This window comes from Achroia grisella, unplaced genomic scaffold (genome assembly GCF_030625045.1).
Source record: "Achroia grisella isolate CSIRO2021 unplaced genomic scaffold, CSIRO_AGI_Agris_v1 utg1920, whole genome shotgun sequence".
In the NCBI taxonomy this organism is placed as follows: Eukaryota; Metazoa; Arthropoda; class Insecta; order Lepidoptera; family Pyralidae; genus Achroia; species Achroia grisella.
Genome location: NW_026712695.1, coordinates 1205905 through 1226032, shown reverse-complemented (window position 1 = coordinate 1226032; position 20128 = coordinate 1205905). Strand labels below are relative to the sequence as shown.

Here is a 20128-nt window from a genome sequence, read left to right as displayed (position 1 = left end):
TCCAAACGGTCATTTCGACATGTATTATACTTATTATATATAAATAATTTCTTTCGTAAACTTACTTCTGTAAACTACGTTTTCTTTTATATACGAAAACTTTAACTGTTAAATAAAGTCTGAATATTGCTTGTTTGGATTTTCTATACGATTGTGTATGTATTTACAAGTGTTTAAATATTTCTATTGGCAATTTCGTACTACTAATACAAGCTGTGCTTAACTTGCGATTAGATGGTATATACAAGGTTTTTATTCATTATGTTTATATATAAGTACCTATAATTATAATTTGAGATAAAAATAAAACTATAATGATGTCAATACAATCATACCATTTACAACTGCAAAATTTCTGAAAGAAATGTTTACAAATTAACAGACTGACAAATAAAAGAGCCGATTCTAAAGAGCTATTCTATAAAAGTATCATTTCAATTTGGCTAAATTTAATCGCTGTCACAACCAAATATATAAAAGTACTAAAGGCTGATACAAGGGAAATTTCAATAACTAAAAGATAATATAATAAACAAATTTAAAAATAATCTTTTTAATGATATAGGTCCGTAAAGTAATACATTGTCTCAACTATCAATGTAATATATTTTGAATTAGAGATAGATTCAAGGAATAGCATTTTTGGAATCGACTACATCATACTCGTAAATTAGTGCATTGTATCTGGCAAATACATAGGTATACAATTATACATATATTATATACAAATATGTCTTGAAGGAAACACTTAAAAACTTCTAATTAATATTTGGCACTTTTTGAATACATTTACATCGATGTTAAATGCTAAACTTCATGCAGTCAATATCATAAAAATTGTGTTGTATTTTGTCACCAACATTGAATTTATAATCACAAATATGTGTATATTACACATTTACTTACATCAGAAAAACACATTAATAAATTATCAGGTTATTTTTTTCGTATTGAGCACTCTTATATGTAAAAAGGTACCATATAAATAAAGTATATATTTATCTTCTAAAACTAATGAATAAATCTTGTATAAATATTTTTTTTAATTAAATTGTCTATCTATAATAAAAAAAATACAAAGGCTTATATGGTAGCCTATTACATGATAAACAAAATATATAATTATTCAAAATTAATAATTGCAATAAACAAAGTAAATACACGTATCAAGGAATGTAACAAATGACTTTTGTATTTTTTAAGCAACAGATGTTTGTATAAAAAATGATATCTATAAAAGCAACATTATTATTTCAAAGTTTATAATTAATAATTGTAATATTAGTTTATTAGGCTCATGACTTTCATATCATAAAATGAAACTAGTCCCGGTGTCCGACTTTCAAAACATGCAATCCAAGTGTAACCAACAGTACACTTCAGATAAAATGATGATGACTATTTTTTATCGCAATATCATTCAGATTTTAAATTATATAACATTCAGTTTCCCTATTTATATTTATAATTTATTGCATACCCATAATTCCACATACACATCCCAAAACGTTTTTAAGAAACTTAATCAGATGTTGTCTTTACAAACAAATATACATGACATATTTGTTCGTAAGAAAGACAACATCAGAATTTACTTTCTTAAGATAAAAAAGGTAAGTAAAGGAATCTATTATGTTTGGTATTTCAAGTGATTCAATGATGACAGTAGTTATGTTTAGTAGAGTTAGTTACATGCAATCTTAAAAACAGCTAGGTAAGAAAACGGATAAGCGCGCTCTAGCGTATATGGTCATTTGCTTATTCTAATTTAAAACACAGTAGTATATGGCAAAAAAAGGTTGTGTCAAATCATATTTCTGACTGATTCTCCGGTGATGGCAACACTTAAATCAAATTAATTCAAGAGATGGCGATAGGTTCACTCGCCGCCATGCTCTTTTGCCCCTTTGTGTCTCACAAATTAACTACTGAAGACATTTTCAGTAAATAATATGTGTAACACAAAGTGAAGAATGAATTTCCTTGGTGTTTACGTAGAAACCCTATTGTTTATGCAACATTTTTGACACAACTTTTTTTGTGTTCAAATTCAGCCATCTAGGATCTCGCATTCAAGAATCTCACATTCCATCTATTCCCGGGCTAACGTGGACAAGTTAAAATTATCTAAATATACATCAGTAACTACAATATCTCCATGACTAAATATATAGTAATATAATATAATTTATAATATGTTCTTTCTTAACATATAAAATCTGAATAATTTCATATTTAATGTAATTATTGTGATTAATTTGATACTTGTTTAGAGAAATATTAATAATAGATTAATATTTCGATTTCGATATGTTAACATTAATTTGTAAATTCAATTTTAACAATAATATAGAATAAATAAATAATAATGTGTTTTTTTATACACGCATACACATTACAGTAAACAATCTTAGCATCTCTTTTTGTGACATAATAATTTTTAATAATACATTTCATTTTGTTTACTAAATATGTTATGTTTAAAAAGATATTATATGTATTTTCTACAACCGATATATCCATTTCGTTATTAACGTATTACATGAATAATAAATTAATATCAAACTATGCACAGAATTAGAGTATTATCAATTCTGCGATTCAATACATTTTCTAAGTATCGGATGACTTTGTTCATCGTTACCGACAGAAGTATGGCGAATAAATATTGGTTGGTTTTAAAATATTGAATATAAAATGCTATTTTTTATGTCGCCGAAGGAAATTGAATTCCTCAAATTGTTCTTAGAACTATAGAAGAATTGTCAAATATAGGCCATATTTGACAATTAATCAAACCGTATACACACATAACATGTAGTAAAGTTTACATTTCATTAAAAAAACATTTACCTTTGCATATGTCATTAAACCATATCATCCCATCAACCCTTCTTGCTATAACAAAAACACTCTGGCTAACTAATAGCAATATTCTAATATAAATGGCCCTATAATGGTAGAATGTAAACTGGCTTTTTAATTATCCCAAATTCAGAAGCTAAAACAAGCAACTTTGTAGGTGCATACGTAAGCTGCGGCGGGGGTAAGCCACGCCGCGATATATACGTGAATTTTCTACTACACTCGTATGTTCAGAGAAAATTCTCATACTTCTACTGTTATATGCCTTAACTTTCTCCGAAGGGCAACAAAGGCATCCGATATAGCTAATAAGAGATCACTATATTAAATATATTTAAAATTACGTTTAGAGAAAATCCTTAACCTTGTTTAAAGAATATAAAAATTTGTATAAAAATATTTTCGCCACAATAGTAGATAATAAAAAATTACATTTTAACATATGAAAAGAAAATTTGTTTGCGTCGTCACACTACATGCATTAGTTTCAAACTTTTTCACTCATTTTAATATTGTTTGGTCATATATAATATCAGGGCACTGTTGAACCATTATCCTTGTCCTTTTGACGTAAAGGTGTGTCCTCTGTTTGTAGGGATGGGGTAATGTCTATGACTTCTTCATCTCTTTTGGGTGGCACGGGAGCAATTATATTCAGTTTGGGCAGCGGCGGTATCGGGGGCGTCGCAACATCCTGCGGTGCCGCGCTCGCTGAGATACCATTCGTCATCCGCTGATAGTTCTGTTTCCACTTGTTCGCCGGCGGTGTATAGTTCAGATGATCATATTCTCTCTCTGGAGGAAAAAGAAATACGTCATGTTATGGTAAATATAAAGACTAACAAAATAATAAAAATCGTAGTGTATTTCATTACGCATGTTACATTGTGTACGAAAATTTTTTTCTGGTAAGTAATTTCAATGAGTCTCAAAGAAATCGTTTCATCATTTCAATTAAGTTGAGACAAAACATTATAACAAATTTTGTAGCATGTATTTTCAAGATATAAGTTATATACAAATAAAAAAATGATTACCATATCCTTCCTTGTGTTTTATTTCATCATATACATGTTCCAGTTTATCATCATCAATGGAGTGATACAAATTTGGATTGTTGGCGTCTGCGTCTTTGTTCTTCATTGACAACGAAATGAAGCCTATGAGAATATTAAAACATATTAGAAACAAAAAAATAAAGAATATTATCAATGGAGGATAAATTTCAAAATAGACCAGATGTCTAAATATGGAACGATGTTTTAAAATTATTTTCTATGAACCATTTGACAGTTGTTGACGCGAAATAACAAATTTAATAGTTGCATTTGACAACTATTAAATAGACTGTAAATGACTACAAAACTGTATAGAGCAAGAGCCCACGACGGCCAGACATATGTCTTATTAGTAAATGTGAAAGATCTTGTATGTGTGCCCTAACACAGGTAAGAACGATCCCCAAACATGGGACCTGGATCGTGGTTCCTTTTGCAGGTACAAAGGTGTAAAAAATTTCATATCAAATTAGTTTTATTTTATTTTAAGAAACTTTATTTTTTCATATATTGTTCGTAACAGTATTATAACTTGCGCTGCTCATTGCCAGACACTTAGTATGGCTCCAACCCTCCGTCGGACCCCCCTAACCTATATTATTTTATGAATAAACTTACGTTATTTCTATAAAGCTGAAGTTTATATATATTATTCAGAGAACTCTTGGGCATCTTGCCTTGCCTTGGCTCTTGGGCTAGTAGATTTTAATCGCAAATAATAACGGGATTATGTGGAATATATCTGGTCGTTAATTATGTAAAGATGTTATTAACATGCCCTAATTTTTACTTCACTGTTCAAACGCGACCAATAGGTATATAATAATAACAATTATACTTATATATTTACTTATTGATATTAAAATAATATTATCATCTTACTATCGTTTGAGCCCGAAGCCTTCATCCTTAACTTCTCAAGAGTGGCGTTGTTCATTTTACTTCCGTTACCGAGATTGTTCAATATAGTGTTGTTGATCAAATTTGTTGCATCGTCCTCTCGCTGGGGTCCTTGGTACGAATACACCGGGTTGTCGAAATGTTGTTGCTCTGATCAAATTAATAAGTTATTAGCTATGTGTTTTTTATTTATAAGTATTAAATGAGCTGTTGACTTAAGAAATTACGTATTCACTCATCATATATAAAGACACTGAAAATATGGACTAAGACTAATTAATAAGATAAGTGTCAATCTGTTCATTTTGGTTTTAAAAAGTTATACATACCAGGCTGAGAATTGGGATCGGCGGTATAATGTACGTGTGCGATCTCCCGCTTGAGACTATTTACACGTCTGCGGTAATACAACAGCACCAGTATAACAGTAACCACAAAAATCAATGCGAATATTACTATTAACACTGTCAGTCCCGCGTTCGAGTTACCTACAAAATTAAGTATACAATAATATGTGCGTAGTATATTAGAAATATTATGATACATAATATTTTAATATATTGTAACATTTATATATGCAATATATTTAGATGAAATAATAATAATCCCAAGACAATTCACACAGCGCTCTCTAGATCCAAGTTAAGCTAGCTAAAGGCTGTATTATGAGTACTAGATAACTGATACAAATACATAGATATAGATCAATATAATCTATAATTTATCTATATTTTACGAAGAAGACCTAATCATAGAAGAATGTGCTGTGAACTTTCAACAAAAATAATCCTATTGTACCTTTATTACTATTTAATTTTGTATTTTATCTGGACATTAGTCCATTTATTTAGAGAAACGTAGATAAATAAATTAAAAAAATTTACCATTAATAATTCACTAGATATTTAAATATATTTCATAAAGTTTTCGATTCGTTTATATCTCAATTTCTACGATTTTGCATTTATAATATATGCTATAAATTACCCTCAGCATGCTGGGTCACTAATGTGTCCCTAGCAGAGATGTCGCATTTATCACCAATGAAGTTGTGGTGGCAGACGCAGCCCTTGATATGGTCGCACTTCCAGTTGCCTTCCGATGAACAGTTGCAGGGTGTTATGCAGTGATCACCGTAATAACCCTCAGGGCAAGCTGAAATATACATTTATATTCGGTACTATAAATTGTCATATAGATGAACATGACAATATATTATCTGAATTTTAAAGATTCTATTGCCAGTGTACAGTAGTTTATGAATCTGTATTTGTATTATCTATTGATTTAGCTGTATTATTATTTAGTCTGTGTGTATTATATTCTGTATTATCTAGAAGTAGCTAATTATTGATAAAAAGCTGTTAGTAATAATCATACTATATTATATTAGTTCCCTTATCTACCTAATCTATATTATTACATGTAATTTATTGAATTTATTATTTCTGTAAGTAAAGTTAAAAAATTTTCGACGTATTTGCTCGTAAAGTGGATTAATTTCAGCGGTTTCCATACATAAAGCTGCTCATAAAACACGCAGGCTGTATAAACGCAAATAGGGATATTATAATGAACAACCGCACTGTTTGCTATTTTTCAAATTACGAAATTTGAAAAAAGGCGTCCAAAGTGCCAAAATATCATGATTTTTTATTCTGTTTCATCGCAAGCCTATCATAATGTATCGGTGTTTCGTTGACGTAGTATGCCGGGTATGCACTAATTCAAATTAAAAGATGAATGCTTGTGCATGCCGGCGTACGCGGTGGGTCAGTGTGCGTGTGTGTGGCAGTAGACATAATGGTAGTGAGGAGCGGTACTGACGGTCGGCGCAGTGCATGCCGGCGTACCCGCTGGGACAGTGTGCGTGTGTGTGGCAGTAGACATAGTGGTAGTGAGAGCGGTACTGACGTTTGGCGCAGTGCATGCCGGCGTACCCGCTGGGACAGTGTGCGTGTGTGGCAGTAGACATAGTGGTAGTGAGAGCGGTACTGACGTTCGGCGCAGTGCATGTCGGCGTACCCGCTGGGACAGTGTGCGTGTGTGGCAGTAGACATAGTGGTAGTGAGAGCGGTACTGACGTTTGGCGCAGTGCATGCCGGCGTACCCGCTGGGACAGTGTGCGTGTGTGGCAGTAGACATAGTGGTAGTGAGAGCGGTACTGACGTTCGGCGCAGTGCATGTCGGCGTACCCGCTGGGACAGTGTGCGTGTGTGGCAGTAGACATAGTGGTAGTGAGAGCGGTACTGACGGTCGGCGCAGTGCATGCCGGCGTACCCGCTGGGACAGTGTGCGTGTGTGGCAGTAGACATAGTGGTAGTGAGAGCGGTACTGACGTTTGGCGCAGTGCATGCCGGCGTACCCGCTGGGACAGTGTGCGTGTGTGTGGCAGTAGACATAGTGGTGAGAGCGGTGAGAGTGCATGGTACTGACAGTGTGCGTGTGTGTGGCAGTAGACATAGTGGTAGTGAGAGCGGTACTGACGGTCGGCGCAGTGCATGCCGGCGTACCCGCTGGGACAGTGTGCGTGTGTGTGGCAGTAGACATAGTGGTAGTGAGAGCGGTACTGACGGTCGGCGCAGTGCATGCCGGCGTACCCGCTGGGACAGTGTGCGTGTGTGTGGCAGTAGACATAGACATACGTGGTAGTGAGAGTGGTACTGACGGTCGGCGCGGCGCAGTGCATGCCGGCGTACCCGCTGGGACAGTGTGCGTGTGTGTGGCAGTAGACATAGTGGTAGTGAGAGCGACGTACTGACGGTCGTGTGTGTGGCGCATAGTGCATGAGAGCGGCGTACCCGCTGGGACAGTGTGCGTGTGTGTGGCAGTAGACATAGTGGTAGTGAGAGCGGTACTGACGGTCGGCGCAGTGCATGCCGGCGTACCCGCTGGGACAGATGCAGTGTCCGTCGTTGGGGTGGCAGCGCGCGGCGTGCGCACAGCGGCAGGGCTGCGAGCAGGCGGCGCCCCACCAGCCCGCGCCGCACGCCGCCTCGCAGCGCTCGCCGCGCCAGCCCGGCCCGCACTGGCACACACCTGCACGCACGATTAACTCATTAGTAATATACAATATAGCAACAAGTTATATATTTAGCTAAAATATGTAATTATATATTTTGGTATATTATTATGTATATATATATATTTCTGTATTTATCAGTTTTTATATTTTATCAATTATTCAATATTAAATGCATCCACATCCACTGCCTTATTATCTCTGGTCAGAGCGACGGTAGACAGATAGATAATGCCATCAGGCAATAAGTCCGCTAGGTTTACAATTTTGTGTGCAAAATAGAATACATGGAGACATCTATCTATCTACCTACTACTCCCCCCGCGCTGACACGGGTGATCACAGAATAATTGACACTATCCGTTTCTTCTCTGTAAGTAAATGGAGAAGAGTCGGATAGTATTCGATGCGAATGTACACCCCTTTTTATATTAAGAATGTATTTGTGTTTTTTTTTTTCAAACAATAAACATTCATTTGTTTTCACTTTCTGTCATTGAGCAATAAAAGAGCTACATAATAAGTTGTAATTAATTAATTATATGTATTAATTGGCGACGAGGAAAAGTGTTTTAGATAGATACTTTTACTATTATATATATACTTTACTTTTGAATTTATAATATAATCCATAATAAACAAAGTAATAGTTTTGACATAATCGAAATTTGTTATAAAGATAACATTTCTCCACGAAAATCGATGTAGGTAAAAGATAGATATCTTTTATCTCTAGGAAAAAACAGACGAAGTAACAAGTAGTGTTTTATAAGAGTTGTCATCGGCCTCTCAAGAACGAAACAAAATAATTAATCTATGCAAACACCTTTAGTGTTATACAATTTAATACAAAAATGGTTTTGTTATAAGAAACTCGGGCCTGCCCCTTTGGCCGAAACATTGAAACTAAATCTAATCAAATGATTGATTGCGGGAACAAAAGTTTTCTATAAGAAAAATCGCAATGTAGTATATGTATGTGTGTTTATCGTAACTACATTCTCCATATACACTTTCATGAAAGAACAGACAGCTTGTCAACCCGATAGTTACGATACCTAAATAGATAGGTCAGTGTTGTCCGATAGCGACTCCGATTATATGTAATCTATTCGATAAACTACAAATATTGTACGAGTTCTGGTTGACACATTGTTAAATAAATTAAAGAACAAACGCTAAACAAACAATGTAATTTCCTAATCTTACAGGTGAACAGTTTTAGCATTTTAACGTTTACTAGCAGAAAGCGATGACAGTCGAATTAAAAGTTGTCATTTCAATTTGTAAACTTGTATAAAAATTATATTATATTAGGTCACAAAAATTGATAATGCATAAAAATTATCATACCACATGAGCAAAAAAATTCCTTTATTATAATTTTACGTATTGACTTTTTTAATTTTCATAGCAGTGCCAAGACAACACCTATAGGGTCAAATTGTAAAGAAATAATAATAATTTTAAATAAAGTAATGGTCTAAGATACGTCCTTAGAGAGATATGCCCTTATATATTATTCGATAATGACAACGGCTATGCTAGCTAATATATATAGATTTAGAAATCACACATAGATTGTCGAGCTAAATGTTGGGTCTAAGTTGTTAAAACACAGAAGATAATAAATAATGTGTACTATCATAAATAGAAGATATATCATTGTGTAAATGGTAATTGAACTTCAACGAAATATAATGTCAATTAAAAGTTATTGATATACATATAAAAGTAAGATATAACGAAAGCAGCAAAGCGGCATAGTCCGTTTCAAAATTACTAACATATGGACGTTGTCATTATTGATTAACAGATGAAAGTAAATATTCCTTATAAAGTATCCCTTAGTATATTGAATCTTATGTTTATTTATAGTAGGGGGGGCTATATACAATTTTCAATCGACCCAAATAATGTTAATTACGTACCAGTCACGAAATGACAGTCGGCTCCATTCTTACAGTTACACTTCTCTTGGCAGTTCAAACCGTAAGTGCGCAGAGGACATGGATACTGGCATGCGGACCCTCTATACCCGGGCGGGCAGGTGTAGTCGCCCGTCACGGGATTGCATGTCACGTTTCCTACTGAAAAAACAAAATTCAATACACAAACAAAAAACATAACGGGAGAAAAGGGCTCGTTAATAACGTGTACTAGTAGTAACCCCATTGGTAATAATGTACCATGTAAGTTGGCCTTCACGTGGTACTTGTTACAGTGGTTTGTTCCCAATATAATCATAGTAATGTATATCTGTTTGTTATGCATTAGGATTTTTTAACGGCACAAAAGAAACTTAATTCATTTTCATAATAATAATAATCTCAGGATAATTCACACAACGTTATCTAGACCCAAGTTAAGCTCGCTAAAGCTTGTGTTATGGGTACTAAACAACTGATACAAATACATAGATTGTTTTTCATAAATATATATATACATAGACCCAGCCCGATACAAAAACTCAACGTTTGATACAAATACCGCAATTTCACCTGATTGTTTTTCATAAATATATATATACATTTCATGAGTAACTATAGTCGTATTTTTAATTAGACCCAGCCCGTAAAATACAAAAACTCAGTTCTCAGTTAGATGAATGAACAATGAGTGTGAATAGTTAATCATTACAAACTGAATATAAACGTTTGCGCGCGCGGCTGCGTCGCGAGCGTCTGTCGCCATTTTGTTCGTAATTCGGCTTCTAACCTCTGGTCTGAGAGCACCGCTCACGCTGTTTTATTAAGTTTTTCCTCATGTTGTGTTTGTGGTAATTGAAAAAAAACGGATCCTCAACCAAGCATGGTAAGAAAGACGTTACCGAAAAACTTATGATACAAAACGTCTACAAATCGTATTTGAGAAAGCTGTTTTTTACCTATTGAGGCTCCCAAAAACAAATGTATTTCGAAAACAGCTGACATTTTGGGAATTGGTGTGACCTCAGCGTTTAAAATAATACAAAGACCGAAACAAAAGATTTCACCACTGAAAGCGACAATGATTTTTTTATCTGATGATGAATAAAAACAAATTTTGTAATAAGATTTTTTATTTTTATTACCTAACTATATTATGTTATATATTGTTATATTTTGGTTTCAATTACATTATGAATTGTAATTAGGACAGTCTTAAAAGTATCCACGCAATTTTTTCTTTACGTTTAAAATACTCGGTATTCAGTATAGGTAGATACAATAGGAACATAATCGTCGTAAACTCGTTGGTATGTATAAAGCACGGCTAAAATTCAAACCCCGTACCCGATATCGGCAGTTCGCACACTAACTATTCACTAGACAATCGAGGCAATTCCATTAATTCAGAGTTTTTTCAATGATTCACTTTGTCACAACACTATTTTTATTTCATCAAAACTTAAACGTCAGTTGACTTCGTCTAATTAAAAATATGACTATAGCTCCCTTGGCGTTTAAATATTTTTGAAGTTTGCGCTATACAACTGTCGCATGTTAGGCTCGGTGTGTGCGCGTTACCTCCGTAGTAGGCGGGGCAGCGCTGCGAGCAGCCGGCGCCGTAGTGTCCGGGCGCGCAGGTCTCGTTGCAGGCGGCGCCGGTCCAGCCCGCGGCGCACACGCAGCGCCCGCTGCTGGACTCGCACGACGAGTTGTTCACGCACTGGCACTGTTGCGCGCAGTTCTCGCCGAAGTAGCCCGGCGCGCACTGCGACTCGCACGACACGCCTGCACAGTGTACATAATTATGTCGAACACTCGATTACATGGAAGGGTTGGTGACAGAGTAACATTGTACAACGAGTGGTTGGAGACACAAAATGTTCATAAATTCTGTCATTTTTTTACGTAATATCTATTTATAGATTGGCCCTTACTAATAATTCTGATTAGCAGCGAGTATAAAGAATAATTATGTCGATTATATGTCTACAGGTCAACCCTAACATTTTCTCATGTTCATGTCAGCATGCTATTAAGTTACAGCATGCTGTTGTTATATTTTAGATAAGTACAGTAATAAATTATACCTTTAGAAAACCTATTTAAGCCGTATGATCTATAACAGTTATTGAATGTTAGACCATTCTTGTTTTTTTTTTAACATGCAAAAAAAGCCCATTGTAATTCGGTCAACACATTCTTTTCTCTCAAATTTTCTCCATCGTCATTAAAATCTCCCATAATTAAGTTAATAACCGCCCAACTGGCATCACTGTAATCTGTTATTCTGAGTAATTCCCCGGCTTGCCTCTAGGCAGCTAACAAGAAGCCGGCAGCGACGCACAATTTAAATCGTAGATAGAGAGTATTATTTATTTAGGTATTGGATGAATGTGGTGCATCTGCACACTGTATACGCAGGCAGATCACCAGTGGAGGTTGATAAGATAAAAATGAAGTAAGATTAGTTAGTTCATCGATTCAACCAGGAATTGACCACGATGATTTCCAGGGTGACCACATGAAGGTCTGATTGCTAACGACGGTGCCACTCATTACTAGCAATTCCCTCTCGGTACCGGTACACCTCTCCATCTTAGCGTCATACTCAGAGTCACACAGCACAACACGTTTAAAATATACAAAATAATTTTACTAAAGAAATCCAAAATGGAGATGGTAAATGCTAACCCCAAGATAACTGAGAAAATTCAACGATAAGCTTTCCCCATCAACGTGCGAGTCATATTTAATGAACGCAAGCAAACGAAGGGCTTAACCCTTTCAGGGGTTTAGTAGTTGGAACGGGTTTTGCAGCACAAAAAAGAATACAACTTTAATTGTCACAAAATATTCTCAATAAAATAACAGTTCATTAAAACATGGCATGATGACAAGTACGAGTACATTACCGTGTACCTAAGTATACGGTAAACAATATAGACAGCTTACATAAATAAAGACAAACCAAATGTTAAATGATAAGTTTTATTGATATAGATAGGTATAAGATTGTAAAATTTATTTTCCCTGAAATTTAAACAATAAACTCGGTCACCCAGCAGTTTTAAATATTGGTATCTTTGTAGTCTACTGTGCTTATCAAGTACTAATAGCCGTCGTTTGGCATAATAGCGTTCTCACGAAACTTATGTTTCACCGCATATCAAACAAAGCATTTCATTAATGATTCCTTATAAATCCGAGTATATCATGTCAATGATGTTACTTTATATAAGACCAGATTAATATGTATTGCTATCAATGGACAATGTATTTAATCCAATAAAAGATACTTTTGACATAGAAATGATACTTCCAAGAAAGAAATAATTTATTTACTTAGAGATATGGAGATATCAAATATTAGAGTAGTTAATAATAAATTTCCATTAATATATCAATAATATATCATCGCTCATAATTTAATCTTCTATATTTAGCAAAATGCATAACATTTTGTTAAAACACTGCTAAACAGATCTTCCGTTACTAAATACAAATTGCCTATGATAAAATTCTGAATTCAATTGTACATACCATATAGAGAATGTACATACCAAATCTCCTAGGTAGACCTGAATCAAGAAAATATAATTACAGCTAAATATACATATACAGTGGACCCGCGGTAATCCGGCCCCCCTTGTAATCCGACATTGTCTATTATTTGTTATTGAATATTACTTTGACAATATACTTCAGAGTGCATATACATACATACATATATAACATAGAATCTTATCACTGGATCTGTAATTTGTCGGATTACAAGATACTCTTTTGTAAAAAATTCCGGACTATGAGCAGAGGACCCTTAAGCAGCACTCTATATTTCGACAAATATTATGGTCCGACACTGCCCTGCAAAACGTTTGTCGGATAACCGGGGGTCCACTGTATATGTATATAATACAAAGAATCATCATTGGATCTATAATTTGTCGGATTACAAGGTACTCTTTTGTAAAAAAATTCGGACTATAAGGGGTCTTAGGCAGTACTCTATAATCCGACAAATTCGATAGTCCGACACTGCCCTGCAAAATGATTGACGGACTACCGGGGGTCCACTGTATATAATGTTTATCTATAATGTTGACTACAAATTCTCTGAAGCGTTAAATAGGTAATTAGATTATCGAAAAAGTAACGTTCGTTTAATTTTGATAAGCTGAGTCGACATTAAATATAAAAAAAAACAAATATGATTAAAAATCGATATCTAAATTATTTGGATTCTATTATCATGCTAGAAAATTAAAATTACTGATTTCATTGGTAATAAATTAATAGCCTAAGTACAGGTACTTCTAAGTATTATTACTCATTAAGTGATCACTGATACTATCAATGTTAATGTAAATTACTATAAGTTTATGTCATTTCATTATATTATATTAAAAAATAAAAGACAAAGTAATTTAAAGTTAAAATTGTTAATACTATAAAGGTCAACAAGTTACAATGATAATGATTTGGTCTATCAAGCGAAGCTGGGTTAACTATTTGAACAATTTTGCTGCAAAGAAATGCTTTGATAGAGAAGTACTCGTATGGAGACATATAGAGGAGACCTTTGATAACAGCTTCTAATTTATTTCGTATAGTAACTAAACATTATTTTGTTAAGTATACTATGGTTCATTTTACGGTTTGGTTTACCATAATGTGTTTTTTTATGTTGCTTGATTTTAAAGATTGTGAACTGTGACAAAAAATTTGATACCAAAAGAATATAACATGACAATAATTATCCTTTTTGTATTGTGAAATATAAATGTTTCTAAAATGACCTTTGCAGTTGAGGTCATTTATACCACTACTATCACCGTTCCTTATTGTTCACAGCTCAGGAACTATCTATCATCACTAAATTTCAAATATCATGATTTCATAAGAGGAGACAAAGAGAATAGAGCACAATAAAAACAAATACCAAGCAGGATGAAATAATCGACATACCTTTCCAGCCATCCTTACAGATGCAATGACCATTGATGTGGTGACAGGACATCGCATTGCCAGAGCAGTTGCAGGCAGATGTACAGCCCTGCCCAAAGAATCCAGGTGGGCAACGCCGCTCGCACTTTTCACCCACATAACCCGCGGTACACTCGCACTGGCCTGAAAATGAATACCATCTGTTTACATCGGTGTCAGCCATCGTTACCAAAGTTAAATTATGGAAATTTTTGAGATTAGGAAAGTAATTTGTAGCAAATAAGAGTGTATCTGCCACACATACTTTGCAAACGTATATTTGTTTACGATAGAATGTCATGAACAATTTAATCTATACATCTATACATATAAATAAAATTAAAATGAAATAACTGTTTTTTACTATTTGCATATCAATGTAAATACGGTACGTAGACCAAAATAACATTTTTTACCATTTTTGTCTGTCGGTTTGTTTGTTCCGGCTAATCTCTGAAATGGCTGGACCAATTTAAACGGGACTTTTTTGGCAGGTAGCTGATGTAATAAGGAGTAACTTAGACTACTTTTATTTTTAAAATCTTTTATCTTTTTCTGTAATTGTGAAGTAAAGGTGGAAATGAATTTCGACTGTCTTGGCTCTGATCATTATGGACAAAAAATTATAATTAAAAATAAGGGTAATAAAATAAGTCCAAAGGGACTCAAACAATTACATGCAGACAAATAAAACAAAAGAATTTGGCACGTTTTAAAAATACAATTGAACATAAAATATCTAGTCTCGTAATATCTCAATATGACCCGGACATTGTATGTGAACATATTTTTAATTTAATTGAGCAAGAAGCTAGCAATGAATTTAAAACAAAAACATTTTCAACTAATGTAAAATCAAAGTTTTGTGACTGGGCCCTAGATTTATAAATACCACGGTTTGGTATTTATAAATCTAGGGCTAATCTTTACGAACTTTACGAAAAACGAAGCTATATATCCGATCCCCTATTTCATGAATATGTAAAATCTTATTCGAAAATATTTAAAAGGGTTTGTCAGACAGCTAAGTTTCTCTATTTGGGTAAAATAATAACTAAATCTAAAGATAAAATAAAAGCCACTTGGAAAGTAATAAATAGCGAAATTGGAAAAGTTAATGTTCAAAATAGCTTTATATATTAATAACAAATTGGTAAATTCCGACACAGAGGTCGCGGATACATTCGAATATTATTTTACTAATATTCCATTAATTACGACACAGGCTCTAAAATCTTCCCCGTCTGCTGCTGAAACTTTACTAACAGACAATGTTAGCAAGTCATCAGCTGTATTTAACTTTAGACACACAACATCAGTAGAAATAATGAAAATATTTAAACAGCTAAATAATGAAAAAACAGAGGATCTATGGGGTATATCTGTTAAAATACTGGATAGTATAATGGAAATCATTGCGCCGTCTCTTGCTTTTAATTTTAATAAATATATAGATGATGGTAAAGTTATAATATATATAATATAATGAAAATTAGTAAAATCATACCACTTTTTAAATCTGTAGACAGGACTGACCCAATAAATTATAGACCTATATCCATACTCCCAGCGCTCAGAAAATTTTTAAATAAATAATCCTTATGCAACTTGTTAGTTATTTCAATTTAAATAATTTAATTCACAATAGTCAATTCGGTTTTTACAAAGGTCGTTCAACTACAGACGCAGGTGCAGAGTTGCTCAGACACGTATTTACTGCATGGGAAAATAAAATGGATGCGATAGGTGTTTTTTGTGACCTTTCTAAGGCTTTTGATTGCGTTGATCATAACACATTATTAAAAAACCTTGCTTTTTATGGCGTCAAGGACAACGCTTTAAATTTAATAATTTCTTATTTATCTGATAGAATACAGAAAGTAAAGGTTAGCAGCGCTACGTCTGACGAGTCACTTGTGCAAATGGGTGTACCTCAAGGATCTATTCTCGGTCCATTTTTATTCCTAGTATACATAAATGATCTCCCATATGCCATGCAGGATAGTGTTATTTGCAGATGATACTTCATTGATTTTTAAAGTTAATAGAATGAGTAATCATTATGACGATGTAAATAGTGCTTTGCGGCGTCTCTTGCACTGGTTTACAACTAACAATTTTATGTTAAATGCTAAAAAAACAAAATGTGTTAATTTTTCTCTGTCTAAAAGTCTTAAGGGGGTCTTCCTATGTGATGGGTTGAAAAAATCGATTTTTTTTTTTTTCATAAATTGCTCCCTTAACATGTCTAGAATACGGTAGTAAAGCGATTTTAGAAAATTCGAAGTCGTTTTAAAGATACAGCAGGTAAAAGAAAGAGCGGTTCGGAGCGGTGAGTTGGCAGTTAGAGACCGGGCCTATTGTGTACCGTCGGCTTTATACCTGGCCTCCCTTTTATTAATATATTTGTTTATACAAGTTTAGACACGTTTCTACAGACTTAAACAGAAATTTCTATTGTTATAATATTTTACCGAAGTTATTTTAGTCTTGGTTGAACTTCGAAGAGAGCAACAGCTACAAATTATTTTTTTTCATAATGAGTGGACGGATTAGCAATTCGACGCCATCCAGATTCGCTTGAAGATATGAGAAAGGAAGTTTGAGCCACGTACTATCACAAATGTTCTTCTGATGAAAACCCTCAGCATCAATTTTGTCCAGAAGGCGAAGACAGTTGGTGTAAATGGCGTAAGGCTGAAGCTAATAATGAACTGGACCAATTTCATCACGATAAACCACCTCTAATTCCGCAAGTTCAAGAAGCTATCAAACCGGTTTTCGAAGATTTATCGAAAGACGAATTATTAATTCGTTGTTTAGGAGCAGAGACACAAAACAATAACGAATCTTTGAATTCTTTGATTTGGACTTTCGCTCCTAAACATCTTCATTCTGGTCCCAAAGTTGTTGAAATTGCTAGCTACTTAGCAGTTATTATCTTTAATGAAGGTTTTCAAGGTATTTTAAAAGTTATGTCGATTATGGGATGCCCTGTTGGTCGTGAAGCCCAAGCGTATGTTGAGAAACGGGATGAAAAGCGAATCTTACGCTCTGAGCGGCGCGTAAGTGATGTCGTTAAACAAGCCAGGATTGACTCAAGAGCTGAACAATCTGCTTTAAAAGAGTTTCACGAGGAAGAGGAAGGAATACTCTATGGACCAGGCATCGCCGATTGAGAGTAAGTTGATATTTTAATAGTTTTTAACGGACTTGAAACTTTAAACGCGTTTTTCTCAAAACTGTGTTTTTCAAACTTTCCTCCATTGTATCTCAGAAACGGCTGGACCGAATTACTTGAAATTTACAGGGCACACTCAATATATGTAAACGCATGGAATGAACTATTATTAATCGAAAATTTTCAAAACTAAACAAAAGATTTTTTTATAGCAAAAAACAAAAAAAAAAAACGCCTAATTTGCAACTTTTATTTCAAATGTCTATCAAAAATCCAATTTTTTTTATATTCATTTGATTATAGGTCATTCCGTGCTTTTAAGCCTATAAATTAAAACGCCGTTTTTTTTTTTTTTCAGATAAGCCGATCAGCCGGAATCGTGGAGGAAGTGGGAGCTCTTTTTTTCGAGGCGGGGGTGTTCAGAGCGCTGTAACTCTAGTTTGACTGAATATTTTTAGCTGAAATTTTATATTTATACTGTCCAAATATGTGTTAATAAATGATAAAAAACTTGAAGCTCTAAATATTTACTGGTCGTAGAAAAAAAATCCTAAAATATCCCTAAAAAACAGGCCGTCACATAGGAAGACCCCCTTAATACTAATTGCAACATGAAATTAAATGACGAATCTCTCGTATTTATAGAATCTACTGTCTTTCTAGGAATCACAATAAATAATAAAACACAATGGGGTGCACAAATTCAAAGTCTTGCAGCGAAACTGAGTTCAGCAGCTTTTCCCGTGAGTAAGGTTAAACAGTACAATGATACTGATACTGCTAGATTGGTCTATTTCAGTTATTTTCATAGTTTACTCTCTTATGGAATATTATTATGGGGAAAAGCGGCAGATATTAAAAATATATTCATATTACAAAAACGTGCCATTCGAGCGATCTACTGTATGAAGAGTCGTGACTCATTAAGAGAGAAATTCAAAGAGGCAAATATTCTCACCGTTGCTTCTCAATTTATATATTCAAATATCTTATATGTTCATAAAAATCTTGACTTATTTCCAAAAGAAGAAGAAGAAGAAGAAAAATCATTTATTCAAATAAACTTAATTTAAGCACTTTTGAATAGTCATAACAATTTGTTTTTTATCTACCACTCGTTCGGAAAGCTGTCTCATCACAAGAAGAACGAGCAAGAAACTTGTGTGTTGCTCTTTTAAATAATCCTTGTAAGTTTACATTTACAAGTCGAAACGTGTGAATACAAACTACCAACAAGCACTAATTTTTTGGGTCAAATATAATCATGCAATAAGATTTAATCAGTCGTAGTGATAAGAGCAGACCAGTCCCTACAAGCAGCACTCGTTCACGAGTATGACGGATGAGCCAGCCATCACTGCGCTCGACCATATTTTAGGGAGCCCATTGACCCGGCCCACCACGCCGCCACATGTCTGGACATTTTAGTGAGCATGACTACTCATTCCACACGACCACGTCACAGCTACAAAAATTACTATATGGTAGTTACAGTATTCGCACTTTACATAAGGATGCATGCGGCAATCAATACAAAAGCCGCTACGCTATCATATATCAAGAAAGCAGTATGAAAATTAAAATTATAACGTTGTCCGCAAATAAACTTATTCTTGCTATATATTGCTATCATCTATAAATTCATCTATCTTATAATAGGCTTTTTTACATAACATTTGTTTAATATAAGATTTGAATTGCCTCTCTGTAAGATTTAGCGTAGACTCTGGCAGTTTATTATAGAATCTTACGCAATTACCATAAAATGAATTACTAACTTTGTGTAGACGGCATTTAGGTAAAATTAGCTTATTTTTATTGCGTAAGTTTAAAACAGCAATATTCATAATATTAATATAAAAACAGCAATATTCGTAAAAAAAAACAGCAATATTCATAATATTAATACTAGATTTAAAGACAAACTTGCTGTCCCCAAGTATCGTTTAGAAAAAGTCAATAGGTCTTTTATGGGAATAGGTATAAAATTTTACAATAAGATACCAAAGGATATATTGGAATTACCCTTAAATAAGTTCAAAACATCTGTTAAATCATATTTATTAAGCAAGGCCTATTACTCACAAAACGATTACTTGAATGACGAGCGTGCATGGCAATAGTTTTCATGTTCGGAATTTTCATTTAATGTTAGACATAGACACCTATATAAATACCTATGCATTGT

The 20128-nt window shown here is 34.0% G+C and overlaps 1 protein-coding gene across 1 annotated transcript in view; it reads right to left on the bottom strand.

Moving 5' to 3' along the window:
* Window positions 1–2785: 2785 nt before the first annotated feature.
* LOC131841769 (protein draper) overlaps window positions 2786–20128 on the bottom strand; it is a 46237-nt gene continuing 28894 nt past the window's right edge. The window contains exons 11-19 of the mRNA XM_059190094.1: window positions 14742–14903; window positions 11355–11561; window positions 9777–9932; window positions 7686–7862; window positions 5811–5978; window positions 5153–5311; window positions 4806–4973; window positions 3903–4025; window positions 2786–3660 (exon numbers count right to left, since the gene is read on the bottom strand). Of these exons, the coding sequence (XP_059046077.1) occupies window positions 3398–3660; window positions 3903–4025; window positions 4806–4973; window positions 5153–5311; window positions 5811–5978; window positions 7686–7862; window positions 9777–9932; window positions 11355–11561; window positions 14742–14903 (1583 nt within the window). The 3' untranslated portion in view covers window positions 2786–3397. The remainder of the gene's footprint in view (window positions 3661–3902; window positions 4026–4805; window positions 4974–5152; window positions 5312–5810; window positions 5979–7685; window positions 7863–9776; window positions 9933–11354; window positions 11562–14741; window positions 14904–20128) is intronic.